This window comes from Rattus norvegicus, chromosome 4 (assembly GCF_036323735.1).
Source record: "Rattus norvegicus strain BN/NHsdMcwi chromosome 4, GRCr8, whole genome shotgun sequence".
NCBI classification, from domain to species: Eukaryota; Metazoa; Chordata; class Mammalia; order Rodentia; family Muridae; genus Rattus; species Rattus norvegicus.
In genome coordinates, this window is record NC_086022.1 from 159080495 (window position 1) to 159098536 (window position 18042).

Genomic DNA, 18042 nt, shown 5'->3' on the forward strand with positions numbered 1-18042 from the left:
GCCTGGGCTACGCACCCTAGCCAGTTCCAGATGTCAGGGTCCAGAGGCCTGGTCCCAGAGCTGGAGAACAACCTATGGAGTTCTCCCAACACAAGCTGCGTGGGCAAGATGTGAGTTTGCACTGTAGAGGGTCCTGGAGAAAGCAAGGGTCTGGGAGAGAGGAAGGCATGACGACACAAGGTTACATAAGTACACCACACACACACACACACACACACACATACACACACACGGGGGTGGGAGGGAGGGTAAGACAGATGACCCAGAGGGAACTAACTGAATTTGCTTGCACTTGGTCTTTTCAGTGCTCTGAGCCAGGAATCATATTTCAATGCCCTTAACTTGTACTCCAGGATGGGGTTAGGAATGGCTGAGGCAGGAAGCTACCTGGGTTAAACTCACAAGGGGCAAAGGAGCCATAGCAATGTCTTCATAAAATAGAAACCCTCTAGTGTTGGAGATCGGGCTACAGAGGAATCTAGACAGGAACCCACACAGCCTTGAGTGAGGAAGGTGGTATTCTGAAGTGTCCAGCACTCGGCCGCTGACACAACTGTTGGGCCCTTACCGTCACTTGTCACCACACAGCATATACACAGCTTCTGGCAGAGCAGTATGACCTCACCCTGTCTCCCTACTCACACACAGGTGCTGGTTGCTCCTTTGGGGAATCCTCCATACTTGCCCCACACAGGCCTCTGTGCTTTTAGCCCAGCAGTTTCCTCAGCAACTGACATCCCCCGGATACCCAGAGCCATATATCAAAGGCCAGGAGAGCCATGCTGACATCGAGGCCCCGGAGGGGTTTGCCGTGAGACTGATCTTCCAGGACTTTGATCTGGAGCCGTCCCCAGGCTGTGAAGGCGACTCTGTCACCGTGAGCTGGGCAAGGGGGTGGAGAACTGAGGGGCTCTGGGGAGAGAGCCTCTCACGGGCGGTGGGCATAGCTCTGCTCTGAGTCACCCATGTAAAGAAGAGAGAAAGTGTCCAAGTCAGAGGTCCTGGGGCCTCAGAACACAGCATCCTACCCGCCCCCAGGACCCACCAAGCTCTGAGAGAAGGCTGCCGGGCAGAGCCTGAGTTTTAAGAGCTTACAAAGAGACAGGTAATTATTGCTGCTCTACAATCTTGTCCAAGGCCCAGGATCTCACCCTCTCTAGATCTCGTTGAGTGCCTGCTTTACCGAATTAGGAAACTGAATGTAATTCATGACGAATGCTCTCCCTCAGAAGTATCAAGTGAAAACCAAGTTCACCTGGGAAGAGAGGCCACAATATCACAGCAAGGGCATTATTCAAAATAGTGCTTTTAAGTCACAGTTTATGTTATCTTTTGAGTTAAATTTTATTTAAGATGTGCATATAATTTTTTTAAAGTCAGAATCTCAGCCAGATGTGTTGGTTCAAGCATGCTATACCAAAACCTAAAAGGCTAGGGCAAGAAGATAAGAAGTTCAGGGCCAGCCTGAGCTATATAGAACAAGTTCACAGCCAGCTTGGGCTACATTGACTCAAAAACAAAAAGTAAGTCACACAGGCTATCTTTGAACTCACAGTCCTCCTGCCTTCACCTTCTGAGTGCCTAGGTTATGAATCTTATAAACCTTAAAGACTTTTTAATTTTTTTTTCTAAAGGGCTAGGGATACAGTTCATTAGTAAAGTACTTGCCAAGACCCTAGATCCAGTTCCTTTTATGGAGGGAGATGGGAAAGGAAGACGAATTTGAAAAAAAAAAAAAAAGAAACAAACAAACAGAGAGCGCTCCGAAGATTGTAATGAGAATCTGTTGCTCAGCCAAGGGCAATCATTTACAGCTTAGCTGTCTCCTCTGGTGTTTACCGTCATACGGACAAATGACAGGCTTATTCTTCGATGCAGTTCTGAATATTTGTCTCATTTTCCTCTAAATTTCCAGCTATAGAGGGTGGGTGCTGGCTCCAGTTGTAAGACCTTCACCACCCATAGTCCCCCTCACTCATTCTCCCATTATCAATTTTAAAAAAACAATATTTATTATTTACAGTTAGGACTTGAAAACATTCTGAGCACATGGTATATGTTAGTTACGTTTATTTTCTTCAGCTCGTTGGCTTCCCAGGAGTCATTCTCCAACAATGGCTCCTTAGAAAGGATATGTTAAGTTCTAGACAGCCTAAGCGGCTTAGTTCGACCCTCACCACCAGCAGACAGTTTATCTGGGTATAATAATGTAGCTTTGAAATCATATTCTTCCAGAATGTTGATGACATTGTCTCCTATCTCTAGTGTTCTTTAAAAGTCTGATGTTACTAACATCCTCATTCTTCCATTTTCCTATTTAGGATTTCGTAAATATTTTCCTTATTCCAGCATTCTGAACTTTCATTTGATGTGCTATGATACAGATGGCTCTTTACTCATGGGGGACAGGGGTGGGAAGGTCTTTAAATCAAAATACTTTTTTTTTTTTTGGTTCTTTTTTTTCGGAGCTGGGGACCGAACCCAGGGCCTTGCGCTTCCTAGGTAAGCTCTACCACTGAGCTAAATCCCCAGCCCCTAAATCAAAATACTTTTAACTTAGTCCTTTAATTCTGAGAATGTTCTTGCGCGCACGTGCACGCGCACGTGTGTGTGTATGTGTGTGTGTATGTGTGTGTGTATGTGTGTGTGTGTGTGTGTGTGTGTGTGTGTGTGTGTGTGTGTGCGCGCGCGCACGCAAGTGCCAATGGAAGCCAGAAGAAGACATTGGATCACCTGAAGCTGTAGTTAAAGGTGGTTGTGGGCCACCAATCTCTCCTGTGCTTTGGCAATCATATGTAATGGACTGGTTCTCTAGTTTAGCTCTCTGTTCTGTTCTGTTTTTCATCTCCTTGTCTCTTTGCTACACTTGCTAGTATTTTTCTTTGTCTTTCTTTTCTCTGATACCAGGAACTGACCCAGAACTCACACAAGCTGACACACATTCTTCGCTGAACTACACTTCTAGCCCCAATTTCTTCATATTTATTTTCAAATTTTTTGGTTGATGATTTCTTCATAAGGACTCATTCTTTCTAAATATGTGGTTCTTACCGTACATGTGCAACATCTACTTGTTCCCCTCTCGTGGGGATTAGTCTTGAGTGTTTCTTCTGCTTTCCGCATTATCGCTGTTTTGCCCAAGTCCCTTTCGTGCTTGCCTGTCTCCAACTCTGATCTGTATCTGAGAGACTTCCTTGCAACGTCTAAATAATGCTTGCCTGAGCGTTTGTATTTAAGATTGGAACACGAAGCTGCTGATTCAAAGTTCTACAGGAATGGCTAAAATCCGTCAAATGATGGGTTTGGAAACAGTACAACAGTGCCATAGGTTGGGTAATTTACAAACAACGGGACTTTATTTTGCTCATGGTCTGGAGACTGGGACACCCCGGAATATGGCTCTGGTGAGGAGAGAGCAGGCTTTGCTATCGTAACATGGTGGGATGGCAAGCAAGAGCACAAGAGTAAGGAAAAAATAGGCCTAAGATATCCTTTTCTCACGTCTGCAGTAACTAACCCACTCCCATAATAAAGGCACAAATAAATCAATTACCTCTCAAGATGCCCACCTCCTCGCACTGTCTCACAACTTCCTTTTCTTTCTTTTTTTCCTTCTCTATCTTTTTTGTTTTGCTCTGTTTTGTTTTCATTTGTTTGTTTGTTTGTTTTATTTCTCCAGACAGGGTTTCTCTGGGTAGCGCAGGCTGCCCTGGAACTAGCTCTGTAGACCAGGCTGGCCTCAAACTCAGAGATTCCTCTGTCTCTGCCTCCCGAGTGCTGAGATTAAAGGCGTGTGCTGCCACCATCCCACACTGCAACTGAACTTCATGGAGGTTATAAATAGCTAGATCCTAGCAGACAGCATTAATAGGGTGATCTAGAGGTGTCTCGGGGACCTCCCAAAAGTGAGCGCGTATGCAGCTTTTGTTTGGGACAGTAAGTTTCCCCAGCAAGATCCCCTCTGGTTTTCTCCTCAGGGCTCCCTGCATTTAGGAAACAAGCTGGGACCAGGGATCAAGAAGTAGGATGCCTCTCAGTGATCAGTTGGTAGACGTTCACTTTATTCCTCTGGTTCGGGTGCTGGACTTTACCACCTCCGTCTGTCAGATGTAGCTAGGGACCTCAATCCAGGGTTTCTGGATTGAGTTCCCATCTTCTACCAAAGTGTGTCAGCAAGAACTGCCTGCTTGCATAGGGTAGAGACCTAAGATAAAGCACATTGAGGTCTTCCCACCCAGACTTCCCATCTGTTGGCCTCTTGTCAGCCTTTTCCCCTGAAAGATTCTTGGATCTGCTGAACCCTGAAACTTTGCACTGGTCAGTGGTGAGAACCCTCTGGCTGTAGGCTGGTTTCCACCTTTTCAGATTCAATTCTCCTCCTGCACACCTGCGTCCTGGCTTCCACTTGTTCGAAGTCGTCATTTCCTCTCACTCTTTCTGTCCTTAGCTGCTCATCTTTGAACTAGGAAGAGAGATAAGAGAGAATGCCCTTGCAAGCATGGGCCCTGCTGCTTGGGCCAGGCAATACTAGGGCTCTAAGCTAGAGCCTCTCCCATGCTAGGCAAGCACTCTGCCGCTGAACATAATCCTTATCCCCTAAAAACATGGATTCATGGGTTCTGATTTAACTGGCCACAGCCTTATTCATTTGGCCTGTGTCTGTTGAACACCTGCTATGGGCCCATTCTCTCTTTAGTCATGGACAGTTTTAATCCTAGGTTAACTCTCCCGACATCCTGTTTTGTTTTGTTTTGTTTTGTTTTGTTTTGTTTTGTTTTTCAAGACAGGACTCCTCTGTTTATCCCTAGCTTTTCCTCAAACTCACAGAGATCCACCTGCCTCTGCCCTCCAAGTACTGGGACTAAAGATGTGCACCCCACAATTGGCCACTCTTCCCTTTTCATTGAAGAGTTCAAGTTCAAGGATGTGATTTCTCCTTCCTTTCTCCTTCCAGGGAAAGTCACACACACACACACACACACACACACACACACACACACACACCCCACAGACACCACATAAACAGACACATACCACACACAGACACCACACACACATACACATACACACAGACACCACACAAACACACACACACAGACACACAGACACCACACACACATACACCACACAGACACCACATAAACATACATACACACACACACACCACACACACACATACAGACACACACACCCCACACCACACACACACAGACACCACACAAACACACACACACAGACACACACACTCACACCACACACACACACACACACACACACACACACACACAAAAGAAAAGAAAGTCCCAAGTCCCACAGAGAACAAACAAAATGGCCTGAGTTCAGATCCCCGAGACCCAGGCAAAAGCCAGGCATGGTGGCATGTTTCTGCAACCCCAGCGCTCGAGGGGCTGTAGCAGGGAAATGGTAAAGCCCAGGGGTTTACCGGCCAGTGGAAGGGTGAGTTCCAGGTTCAGGGAAAGACCCTGCTTCAAAAAATAAGGTGAAGAGAAATAAAGGAGGCAGTCCAGTGCCGACCTCTGTCCTCAGCACACGTATTCAGGAGTGGGTACACGTCCCATGCACACCTACATGTAGGCACACGCACACATAGGCAGAAAGAACAAAAACTGGAAGGAAGGAAGAAGGGAAGGGGAAATGGATAGGAAGGGAAGGAAAGGAATGAGGAGGGCAGGGGGAAGGGGAGAGAGAGTTCATGCTCAATCAACCCAGATGTCTCCTACATCAAGTGCTTTCTGCCTCTTAAATGTGAGAAGGTCCATTTGTTGATGTTGAAAAGTCTGGGCATGTCTGAGCAAAAAGTTTGCCGTGATTAAGAGATGGTTTCCTGCCAAGTTCTCGGTGAATGTGACCGTGGAGAGTCAGACTGGATGGTGTCGCAAAGAAACTTGGACTGTGTAGAGAATGGGAGAATGGAGAACTGGCAAGACGCCAGAAAAAGCCCAGCATGGGAGCTCAGCTGAGGGAGAAATTGTCATAAATTCAATGTTAGCCTGGGCTACATACTGAATTCCAAGCCAACCTGGGCTACATCGTGAAACTCTGCCTAAAATAAAACAAACCAATAATAATCCAGATGTGGTAGTATGCATCTGTAATCCCAGCCCTCAGAAGGCAGAGGTAAGAGGACCACAAGTCTGAGGCCAGTCTTACAGTGTCAAAGAAATAAAAGAAGAAGAGGAAGGGAGAAGTTGGAAGAGAAGGACAAAAGGAAGTGGCTGCAGCAGGAGCACCATCCAAGAAATGTGGGTTAACACAAAAGTTTGAGGCTAGCCCAGGCTGTGTAGGGAGGTCCTATCTCCAAAAACCAAGGGCTGGAGTGTAACACTGGCCCGGAATCCACAAGGCCCTGGATCTCATCACAGACCCTAGCTGCACATGGAAAATGTTACTAAGTTAAGCACAGACATCCAGTCTCGACTACAGCCACATCGTGTGTACTTTGTCCTTGGATTCCCACACACTGAGGATTTCCTGAGCGAGGGGAATGGTACCATGAGGAAACTAGAAAGGGCATGAGGCCTTCACAGTGGGTCATGTTGCTTTAGAAAATGGTGGCTGCAGAAAATTACTCAGGAAAGTGGAAAGTGACAGCTTGGGACTTACTATGCATATACTCTGACTCAAAGCTGGGGCGCTAGAGGCACTGTGCTGTGCACTGTGGTGGGGTCTCCACCAGAGAAGACTACTCAGACACGGGTTTAAGCAAATAGACACTTTCTTAGCCAGCCCGCTATCACACTGGGTGTTCAGGATCCCAGTGTAGACCTGAGCCTTTCTCAGGATGAGTACAATGTATCTTAGGTTGGCGTAGTTCAATTAACAAGAGCAATTAGCCAGACACAGAACTGCAGAAACCAAGAAGCAAAACTTTAGAGACTTTCCCAGAACTATGGACTTTGATGGGTTCGGTCTTTGCTTTTGTTTGTGTGTGTGTGTGGGGGGGTCCTCTCTACAAGCTGAGTTTTACAGTCCGAATGGTCCTTCAATCGTGAGTCAGTTATGCTAAGGTCTAGGGACCTGGTTTTCGTGAATGGGTCAAGTCATGGGCTCACCATGCTATAAAGAGGTTCAGTTGCTCCCAAGAACCACTACACTAGTTTTGCCAAACTGGTACACAATGGCCTGTGCAGCTTAGGCTGCAGCGGCCCTTCTGTTAATTGAAGCAGAATAAGAATTAAAGGTCCAGCCAGGGCTGGTAACAATGTAGCTAGCCTGAAGGACCAACAGAACAGAGCCTGGTACCAATTGTGTCATTATATCTTCTTACTCCTAATCGATTAGCATAGAAACAACAGGTTTCTCTCAAAGCCATACATAGTCCACCTTATCCCATGAGACGTAAGTGTAAGTCTCTCTGTTTCTGTAGGAGGACAACTTTTTTGAGGGAATCTACTGTGGTTTTCATTCAGAAATAGAAACGTTTAATACCTCTGGGTCCGGATCAGCCTGGATCCATAGTTTTGGTTTTGGTTTTGGTTTTTATCTCCCGTGATAAGGGCTGATGTGTCTATGCCAGCTCCAACCAGGAGTACAGTGAGGACAGACACAGCATGTGCGGGACCCCAAAGGCCTGGGAACCTTGAGAGGCAGTTTAAATCTTTGCCTAGCATCTATTCCTGTGGCACTAAAGTCTGATTCCCCAGGTTTTCCCTGTTTCCCAAAGAACCAGAATCTTAAGGAATTTTCCAGGAAGCCTCTGTTTCACAACCTCAACTTTTGCAATGGAAACTCCCTTGCTCTTGGCAACTCAGGGGGGCCCACCACAGGGCGTGCATAAAATTGTAAACTCTTATCTCAAAAGCCAAACTCCCACATCTTTTTTTTTCAATAGCACCAAACCTTTAAATCGGACATCATGTCCAGATGAATGTGAGATGCTGGTGTGTAGTCACATTCTAATGCCTTCCCAGTATCTGTCTTCCTCAATTCCCAAGTACAGGCCTGAGGGCACTGGGAATTGGACATGACCCTGTCTGTATTCATATCAAATGTAAGATTCAGGAGGGGACAAAATGGGCAGGGGATAGAAGGGCCCCGGACCTGATGAAAACTTAATTTTAATGCTCCATCATTTGATCTTTCCCACTGGTGTCCTCCATCAACCTGCGGGTTCCAACTGTATTTTTTTTCATCCTCTATCTCCCCTTGGTTGTACAGGAGTCACAGGCAGCACTGGAGTGGGGTGTGTCATCAGAATATCAAGAGGCCCCACTTGTTTAGAGCCACTTGCCTGTCAGGCAGCTAGATCAACAACCCAGTTTCTCTTGCCTCAGGGAAGTTATCTTTTTGATGTCTTTGGCAGTGGAGGAGACCAACTCATAGGGGAAGCCAAATAGCCTTCATGAGGGCCACGATTTTCTCATTGTTTTTAAAGTCCTTCTCCCAGTGGTGAGAAACGTTCTTCCTCTACAGATCAAACCGTAGACACGCACTGTAGTAAAAGCATAGCAGCTGCCCATGTAGACAGTGAGGAACTTTCCTTTTCTCCATCTGAGAGCCTGGGTCAGATGGCTTAGTTCTGCTCTCTGGCCTGAGGTACCTGGTTTGGGCCTAAGTCATTTCAGTTAAAGCCATTACTAGAGCTCCCAGGTTCCTGGTCTTTTTTCATCTTGGGGCAGTAGATAAGTAACTATAGGTCGACATCAGGCAAGAACGTAGCAGGATGGATCGCGGTGTATTTCTCAAACTTGAACATGGTCCAGGAGTAGGCCTGGTACTGGGCCACACGGGCGTTAGACAGCTAGCATTCTGGTGTTCCTCAGAGGAGTGTCTCAACTGCATGGGATACTGTGAGTAGAAGATTCTGACCGAGAGTTAACTTTGTTTGTTTGTTTGTTTGTTTGTTTGTTTACTGGCACTAGCCTAGCAGTAGCCACCACAGCTCTTTTTGTTGTTAAACACTGTCTCAGTTAGGGTTTCCATGGCTGTGAAGAGACACCATGACCAAGGCAACTCTTACTAAGAAAAACATTTAAGTGGGGCTGTCTTACAGGTTCAGAGGTTCAGGGCATTGTCATCATGGCAGGAAGCATGGCAGTGTCCAGGCAGGCATGGCACGGGAGTGACTGAGAGTTCTACATCTTGTCCCAAAGGCAAACAGGAGAAAACTGTCTTCCAGTCAGCTAGGAGGAGGGTCTCAAGGTGACACACCCAAACAGTGACACATTTCCTTCAACAAGGTCACACCTACTAGTGTGCCACTCCCTGGGCCAAGTATATTCAAACCACCACAAACACCTTTTGAACTACATCCAGCAACTAGGACCAGTTTATTACTTTAATTTTTTAACTTTTTATAGCTTTTTTAATTAATATCTGGGGATGACTGAGTGAAAAAGGAAATCTTTTTTAGCAATTGTCTTTAATTCTTCTGAAAAGAACCTGACCAAAATTGATTAAAGTCTTCATGGTCTGTGTTGAGCAGAAAGGAAAGTCCATTCTGTACAAGCTGCTTTGTCTAGCCCAGGAGCTGTTTTTCTCATTTTTTTTCAGAGAATGGTAGGTTCTGAGTTTTCCAATTATATGGATTATTGGTTGAAAATGAGGCATAAGTCATGAAAAAAGAAAGACTGGACTTTCTTTTTTTTTTCCCATTCCCTGGTACTGCATAGAGCAGGCAGGGACCTGGGGGAAAACACATACGGGGTGGGGAGTATTTCTCCTTCTGGGTCTGCATTCTGTTCAAATGGCAGGGAGCCCTGGATGAGAGAGGTCTGGTCCTCCCCACCTCAACTCAGGGACCAAACCAACCTAGACCATAGGCAGGAGTCACTCAACAAAACAAGCAAGCACTCTAGAGTGAGAGGCGGAGGGTTTTGTTTTTGTTTTTGTTTTTTGAGTTCTCTGGATGATCTGACAGAGGCAGACAGATTTGAGTCCCCGACAAGAGGCACAGTTCTTAAGCTGAGGGTGGAGGGTGTTTATGGAAAGTCTCACATCATAGTAAGCCACTGGTCAATACAGAGAAACAGAACTGGAAAATACATAGGAAGACAAACACACACACACACACACACACACACACACACACACACACCCCACAGAGAGAGAGAGAGAGAGAGAGAGAGAGAGAGAGAGACTGAGAGACAGAGTTACAAAGAAGAGACAGGCAGACACAGAGAAAAACAGCAAGAGACAGGGACAGACAGAGGAAGGCAGAGAGAGACCCAGTTAAGAAGCCAGGGGGAGGGAACACCACACATGTATACACATGAACAGACAGAAGGACCAAGTGACATCTCTCTAGATCAGGGACGATATCCAACCTCTCCTATGTGTCCAAACAGAAGGTGCCTTAACCACACTTACCTCTGGAAGTGATCCATCAGGTGACTTTCTAATTTGTTTCCTTTTGGGGTGGAGGCATCAGACACCTCCAAAGTGTCCTTAGGCAGCCATTGATCAAAGGGGATCCTGGGGACCTAGGACATCTTAGACCGCACACTCCCTAGGAGCCCTTTGACCAATGCACTCTTCACTGCTTTAAGGGGACCTAAGTGAGACCCCTGGTGTCTTAATATATGGTTTCTGAGGATCTCTGTGGAACCTCCAGAAATGTTATGTTACCCACTGTCTTAGGTTTTTACTGCTGTTAACAGGCACCATGACCAAGGCGACTCTTATGAGGACAACATTTAATTGGGACTGGCTTACAGGCTCAGAGGTTCAGTCCATATCATCAAGGAGGAAACATGGCATCGTCCAGACAGGCATGGTGCAGGAGGAGCTGAGAGTTCTACATCTTCATCTGAAGGCTGCTAGAAGACTGGCTCCCACGTGGTTAGGAGGAGGGTCTCGTTGCCCACCCCACAGTGGCACACTTCCTGCAACAAGGCCATACCTCCTAATAGTGCCACTCCCTGGGCCAAGCATATGCAAACCACTACACCCACCAAAAAAGACTATGCAGGCATGGGTTGAAGCCAATAGAAAGTCTTATTAGTCAGTCAGTGACTATCCTGGGTATCCAGAACCACAGTGTAGCCCTAAGCCTCTCTCAGGGTGAGCTTTTAAGCACACACACACACACACACACACACACACACACAATCCTGGGTTGACATACTTCAGTTGACAAGAACAGTTAGCCAGAAGCAGAACTATAGAAGTCAAAGAGCAAGGAGAGTACGTTTAAAGACTTCGCCAGCACTGTGGACTTAGACGGACTAGGCCTTTGTTTCTATTTGGCAGGTGGTGCCAACTACATTCTGAATTTTATGGCATGAATAGTACTTCTATCATGGCTTCAGTTATGCTAAGGTCTGGGGCCTATCAAGGTCTAGGGGTCTGTTACTGACATGACCTCGCACCCCATGGCCAATGGTACAAAGTTGCCCCACACTTCCTGTCCTCTCTTTCCTCTTTCAGATTTCAACCAGAGGAACAGATGCAACCCGGCTGTGTGGGCAGCAAGGTTCCTCTCTGGGGAGCCCTCCCAATCAAATGGAGTTTGTATCCTCCGGGAGGAGCCTTCGGCTGACCTTCCGGGCACACTCCTCCAAGAACAAAGTCACACACCTCCACAAAGGCTTCCTGGCTCTCTACCAAGCCATAGGTGAGGGTCCTTATTGAAGTTAGAACCTTTGTGACGCCCCCCCCATCCCTGATCCCTGACCCCTTGAAAAGCCAAGTGGAAGATTGAGTGACAGGTGAGGACTGGGGATACCTGAACTGACTCTATCCTTGTCCCGCGGTGACCTTGATAGTGAGACAGCCATTGCTTGACTCCAGCTATTAATTCCAGGAAATTCGTGGCCCTGTAAAGCTTACAGGCCGAAGAGGAGAAAGCAGGAATCCAGGTTTGTAAGGGGAATTCTAAATTTTAAAATGGTGTGTCACTTTTTGAGAAAATAGTGTTTGCACATAATATCTTTTAAATTCAGGTGTGGAAAGTAAGACTTTCTCTGTTGTCTGGCCTTCATCACTGATCACAGTTCCCAGAAACAGCCCTGCTTTCAGTCTCCCAGAGATGGTCCACAGCCTTGAAGCGTCACAGCATCTGTGTGCTGTACCATGTACAGGATGCTCGGACGTTGCCAGAGTTTTTTAAGTTCAGGATGTCTTTTTTTAGACCTACTTATTCTTTAGATTGTTTTTTATTGTGTGTATGTGAGCGTTTTGCTTGCATGTATGTCTGTAGTGTGTGTGTGTGTGTGTGTGTGTGTGTGTGTGGTGTGTGTGTATGTGTGTGTATGTATGTGTGTGGTGTGTGTGTATGGTGTGTGTGTGAATGTGTGTGTGTGTGTGTGTGTGTAGCTCGTAGCTACAGAGGCCAGAAGAATGCATCAGATTACCTAAACTGCCATGTGGGTGCTGGGAACTGGACCCAGATCCTCTGGAAGAGTGGCTGAGCCACCTCTCCAACCCCAAATTCCATGTCACAAAGGTTACCCCTCATACATATGGTGGGCATTGAGTCCTTATGTCTTTAATAACACACACCGTATATGGTGAGCATTGATTGGCTATGTCTTTAATAACACACACCAATCTCTTGATGGCTGTAATGTATATGTGGTGAATTGGCCAGGGACCCTCTCTTGCCACCAACAATGTGGCTGTATATGTCCTTACAGGCACATCTCTGAGCGCAGGCATGAGAATGTTGTTAGGGCAAACTCTTAGAAATTTAAATGCTGGTTATAACACATCTGCACCTAACTTCTCTCCGAAGACGCCTTGCTAATTAGCGCTCCCACCAGCTACATCTGGAAAGGCCAGCTTCTCCACGGCTCACAGCTGCTTCCAAGCTCTTGGAGTCTTAAAAAACTCGATCAGTGAAAAAAACGGTTTGGACTTGGCTAAGTTTTGTGCATTGGCCGTATAGACGTGACCAGGCATCCCCCAAGGTACCACCAGTTTGCAAGCCTCTTCGAGGCCCTCAGAACTTCGCTTTCCCTACAGCTGTGAGCCAACCCAATGGGGACGCTGAGGCTTTCACCACACCTGGAGCCAACCCTCCCGAGATTCAGAACCACTGCCCAGGTCCCTATTATAAGGAAGAACAGACAGGTGAGGCCCAACCTGCTGAGTCCTTCTGAGTAGCCATCACATTGGGGAGCTGGACGCCCCCCAATCCTTTGCTGCCCCTCATTCTGCTCTGCAGGGACACTTAGCTGCCCATCCTCTCGGAAGTGGAAGGACAGACAGCGTGGAGAAGAGGTTCCTGAGTGTGTGCCGGGTGAGTAGCTCCCTGCCTGGTGCTGTTGTAGTGGTCAGATGCCAGCAGGGCTCGGCTGTCACTGGGAGGGCTGGGACACGGGGTGAAAGGAAGGCACTGGAACAGGAAAAGGGGGTGAAGGCAGAAGGCCCAGAAAATAAGAGGCAAGGAGCTCACCCCTCAGTCCTCAAAGGTCTCAGAGAGATGACTGGGGGAAGCTCTGTGGTAGACCACCTGCCTACCTGAGATACACAAGGTCTCGAGTTCAATCCCCAGCAACATACGCACGCACGCACATACATGCACCACCTCTCTCTCCACTCCCCCGTGACATTTCCACCACTAATCTACTTTCTACATCTATGGATTTGTCCATGCCGGACATTTCAGACAAATGGAACCATACATTATAGGATTTTCATGCCTGACTCCTCCCCTTAGAATAATGTTTTCAGGGTTATCCACGTTACAACAGCATTTCCTTTTGTGTGTTTTGTTTTGTTTAAGACAGTGTACTCACATACAATAAATAAATAAATAAATAAATAAATAAATAAATAAATAAATAAATATTTTTTTAAAAAAAGAGTTAATGTTAAAAGGGGGAGGAGGAAGAACGGGACACTCTCATATACCCCAGGATAGCCTCAAGCTCCTTATGTAACCAAGGATGATCTTGAACTCCTGATTTTTTGCCTGTTTCCCAAATCCTGAGGTTGCAGCCATACACCAACATGCCTGTCAAAAACCCCTATTCTCAAATGAAAGCATTGTCGTCGTCCCCCCCCCCCCAACGAAATCTGATCCATGGAACACTGAAAGGTAGCCTGGGTTTGGGAGGGTGGGTGGCATGGGAGATGTTACAACTGAGGGAGTGACATAGAAAACAGAGCAAAAGGCACTCAAGACATACCACGGACCAGAGAGAGCCCCATCCGCGTTAAGAAATGGCTCAAAAATGTCTGAAGCAGCAGGAAGGAAGGCTCCAGTGTCCTGTCCCTTGCAGGATGTCTCCCACAGTGTCAGGATTGATTCTCTGCTCCCGTCAGTACTGACGATGTACAGGCTTGGAAGGTCCTGGCACTCTGCAGAGTCCCCACCTGAACAACACCACCTCACGGGGCTCTAGCCAATTCCCCCACAGTTGTTAATCGCTCTTCTCACCCCTTCTCTCTTGCAGTCTGTGGAAGACCAGTTGTCCCCATTGCCGAGAACCCAAACACTTTTGGTTCTTCCAGAGCCAAGCCTGGCAACTTCCCCTGGCAAGCCTTCACCAGTATCTATGGCCGTGGGGGCGGAGCCCTGCTGGGTGACAGATGGATCCTGACGGCTGCCCATACCATCTTCCCCAAGGATAGCATCTATCTCAGAAAGAACAAGACTGTGAATGTGTTTCTGGGTCACACAGACGTAGACGAGCTGCTGAAACTGGGGAACCATCCTGTCCGAAGGGTGGTGGTTCACCCAGACTACCGCCAAGAGGAGTCCCACAACTTTGATGGGGATATCGCCCTCCTGGAGCTTGAGCACAGGGTCCCTCTGGGGCCCAGTCTCCTCCCGGTCTGTCTGCCGGACAACGAGACCCTCTACCACAGCGGCCTGTGGGGTTACATCAGTGGGTTCGGTGTGGAGATGGGCTGGTTGACGACAAAGTTGAAATACTCAAAGCTGCCTGTAGCTCCCCGGGAGGCCTGTGAAGCCTGGCTCCGCCAGAGGCAGCGAACTGAGGTGTTTTCTGACAATATGTTCTGTGTCGGGGAAGAGATGCAGGTCAACAGTGTCTGCCAGGGAGACAGTGGCAGCGTCTACGTGGTGTGGGACGACCGTGCTCTTCGCTGGGTGGCCACGGGCATTGTATCCTGGGGCGTCGGGTGTGGCAAGGGGTACGGCTTCTACACCAAAGTGCTCAGCTACGTGGATTGGATTAAGGGGGTGATTGAATGTAAAGACCGATGCCCGGAGGCCTGAGCAGTGGCCCTCAAGAGGTCCCAGCTAAGAATGGGCAGGAGTGAGGATGCACTTGAAGCCAGGGGCCCCTATTTAAGTCATTGGCTCAGCAACCCATTGCCAAGAGAAAGCCCCGCCTCCTCGAGCTTACACCACCCCAAACGAGATGCAGTACCCGCTTCTCACCTCCTGCTCTCCTGGGCTTTATACCAGGGGAACCCTGCAAATGTATGCAACGTTTGCTTAGAACATCTTTCTGTTCGAAACAAGTCAGGACTTCCCTCTGTAGCCAGGATGGACACAAACTCAGGGCAATGTTCCTGCTTCGGCCTCCCAAACACTGGGGATTACAAGCATGTACACCTGGCATCATCACCATGTGTGTCGTTTTTAATTCCCCAGCCTCAGCTATGGACAGTTCCTTCTGTATTTACTCGTGGAATTGTGTTTCTGAGATATTCCAGAGACCCGTCCTTCAAATACGCAGAGCCACCAGCTTTGCCCCTTACCCCAGCTTCTACAGGAAATCTTAGCGATACTCCCTTTTCATTTCACATCTACCGTAAGTCAGGAGTCTCACCCAATCCTCCCTCCGCACTGGCAGAGGGTGTGTCATCTGTCATCCATGTCTCACAGCGAGGAACTGGAAGCTCCCAAAGATTCGGTGGCTTGCGGAAGTCCCACAGCTGAGCTTCATTGATTGAGGCTTCATTCCGCCCAGCACACTCTCAGGGATTCCTCTCAGTTGCCCTGGAGACCTACCTTAGCATCCCCCACCCCCCCACCCCACCCCCACCCCACCCCCCACCCCCATTCCTACCCCCCACCCCCCCACCCCCACCACCCACCACCACCCCTACCCCCGTCCCCAGACTCGGTCCCTGGGAAGGCCTGTTTCACTGAAGACTGTACCACCAGCTCACACTTTCCTGCTGGCCCTCGTCACCAGGGCATCACAAGCCTGAGAAGATGAGCTCTTTAATTTGTACGGAAGATTTGGAATGATTTACACTAAAAGACAAAAATAAAAGAGTTCAGTGACAATAGACTGTGAATACCATAAAAAGAAAAAAAAAGAAGAAGTACGTTAGTGTTGAGATGAAGGTTCTCTATTAGCAAAAGTTAAATTTATCTTTGAAAAAAAAAAAAAAAAAAACAGCAGCATCCAAGCTAAGCACATAGTACACACTAAAATCCCAGTCACGTGGGAGGCTGAGGCAGAAGGATCATAAGTTCAAGGCCAGCTTTGATCTCATCTCAAAGTTAACAATAAATAAATAACAGTGTGGTGGTGGCTCAGGCCTTTAATCCCAACACTGGGGGAGGTTCAAGGCCAGCCTGGTCTACAGAGTCAGTTCCAGGACTTTCAAGGCTACACAAAGAAATTCTGTCTTGAAAATCAATCAATCAATCAATAAATAAATAAATAAATGGCAGAATATAAATATGGTTAAGTCTACTTTTTAAACCCTATGCACAATTCAAAAGACTGTTAAAAATAGTCAAGAGATTGGGAGAGACAGTTCAGAGGTTAAGAAGTCTCTGGAATGGAACCACAAGAAAAAAATGGCAGCTCACAAATATCTGTAACTCCAGTTCTGGAGTTTCCAACACCCTCTCTGGCCTCCACAGACACTGCATGCACAGGTACACACACATACATCCAGGCAAAACACTTTTATACATAAAATACAAATAAATAAATTCTTTTTAAAAATTAGGTTTCGGGGTTGGGGATTTAGCTCAGCGGTAGAGCGCTTGCCTAGCGAGCGCAAGGCCCTGGGTTCGGTCCCCAGCTCCGAAAAAAAGAAAAAAAAAATTAGGTTTCAAGTAAAAGTATTCTAAAAATACTAGAGAGAAGTTATTTTAGGTGGAGTGATTTTGACTGATTTTTCTCTTATTTTCTACTGGATAAATCTTAAGTAATAAGCATATATTATTTTATTATTGAAATTCTCATTTTTATATTCTTATTGAAAAAACAAAAGACATATATTTGTCCAGATCTATGTAACTACTTTTATCTGTAGATGCAGATTTAAATTTTATCTGGATGTTTAGACAGAGTGGGAGTGGGGGTTGGACCTGAGGCAGTAAGGTCCAGGTTTCCTCTTCCTTCTGTCTTCTGATCTAGTCCATTTCCTGTCCCTCATCATCTTTCCTGACCTGTGACCAGGCCATGGATCTTACTGTGATAAAGTCTTAGACCAGCCCTGCCAACCTTCAAGTGTCTGCTCCAGAGCACAGATCTGCTGGGAAAACCTTCCAAACCTTGGTGGGTTTTGCATTTGTGCGTTGTCTGCTCTCCAACCTCGTTCCAAGATAACCGGTCACTGTCAAGTGGGAGTGCCCCACTTTGTGGATCTTTAAAGTTCACAGTCTGACCCCTAATACGAATAATCCCGTATGTGGACAAGTCAGGAGAGAGGGGCATGTAGAGGGATGGAAGGTTCCTCTAATAGGGAACACGTTACAGGAACTGGGAGGCCTGCTCTGCAGCCCAAGCCTCCACAGAACAAAGTGCCGTGAATTTTTTGGTGCTGTGAACAGAGGAGCAAAATTTTTAACCAGGACGCTATGTCCTTACGGACAGTCCAGCTGTCTGGAGAACCTGGTTTCCCTTCTAAGATCGAGTCACTCTCCCTCTGCAGCCACACCCTTCGCTTGAAGCGCTAAGTAATTGTATCCCTGAGGACTCGAGCTGACCAGATGTCCAGGAAAAGATGTTTGTTCCACTCTGCAGCTGCCCTATTTTCAATAAGACCTAAGTCCACCGGCGAGTCATAGTTCAGGGATGGAGGCGGGGGCTCAAAGCCTAGCCTTGCTTTAGGGTCCTGAGACATAGCAACTCACCCACACCCACGCCCGTTCACCGGGTCTTCCCGCCCCGTTGCCCTCCTCAACCCAGTTCTTCT

General features: G+C 47.2%; 1 protein-coding gene and 2 long non-coding RNA genes across 8 annotated transcripts in view; 1 reads left to right on the forward strand and 2 right to left on the reverse strand.

Annotated features, from left to right (window-relative positions):
• Positions 1-16572, forward strand: C1rl (complement C1r subcomponent like). Of its 2 annotated transcripts, NM_001002804.2 has the most exons (6): positions 1-110; positions 649-877; positions 11389-11575; positions 12925-13032; positions 13127-13201; positions 14361-16572. In NM_001002804.2, the coding sequence occupies exons 1-6, from the start codon at positions 31-33 to the stop codon at positions 15146-15148; spliced, it is 1467 nt and encodes a 488-aa protein (NP_001002804.2). In that variant the 5' UTR covers positions 1-30; the 3' UTR covers positions 15149-16572. The 2 variants fall into 2 exon arrangements, with proteins under 2 accessions (NP_001002804.2, XP_063142499.1); XM_063286429.1 differs by lacking the exons at positions 1-110; positions 649-877 and adding an exon at positions 892-1105.
• Positions 4738-14367, reverse strand: LOC120102383 (uncharacterized). The gene is made up of 4 exons (XR_010065923.1): positions 14094-14367; positions 13045-13297; positions 11687-11835; positions 4738-10844 (listed from the first exon to the last, which is right to left on the reverse strand). It is a non-coding gene; the product is annotated as an uncharacterized LOC120102383 (long non-coding RNA).
• The window catches only part of LOC102553847 (uncharacterized), a 6906-nt gene continuing 4862 nt past the window's right edge, over positions 15999-18042 (reverse strand). For all 5 annotated transcript variants that reach the window (XR_010065926.1, XR_010065928.1, XR_010065927.1 and 2 more), the window contains one exon: positions 15999-16138. This is a non-coding gene — a long non-coding RNA (uncharacterized LOC102553847). The remainder of the gene's footprint in view (positions 16139-18042) is intronic.

Excerpts from the sequence above, each read along its gene's own strand:
- C1rl (NM_001002804.2), top strand. The coding sequence starts at position 31 with ATGTCAGGGTCCAGAGGCCTGGTCCCAGAGCTGGAGAACAACCTATGG. Across the intron at positions 111-648 it reads ACAAGCTGCGTGGGCAAGAT|GTGCTGGTTGCTCCTTTGGG; the intron begins GTGAGTTTGCAC and ends ACTCACACACAG. Across the intron at positions 13,202-14,360 it reads GGTTCCTGAGTGTGTGCCGG|TCTGTGGAAGACCAGTTGTC; the intron begins GTGAGTAGCTCC and ends TCTCTCTTGCAG.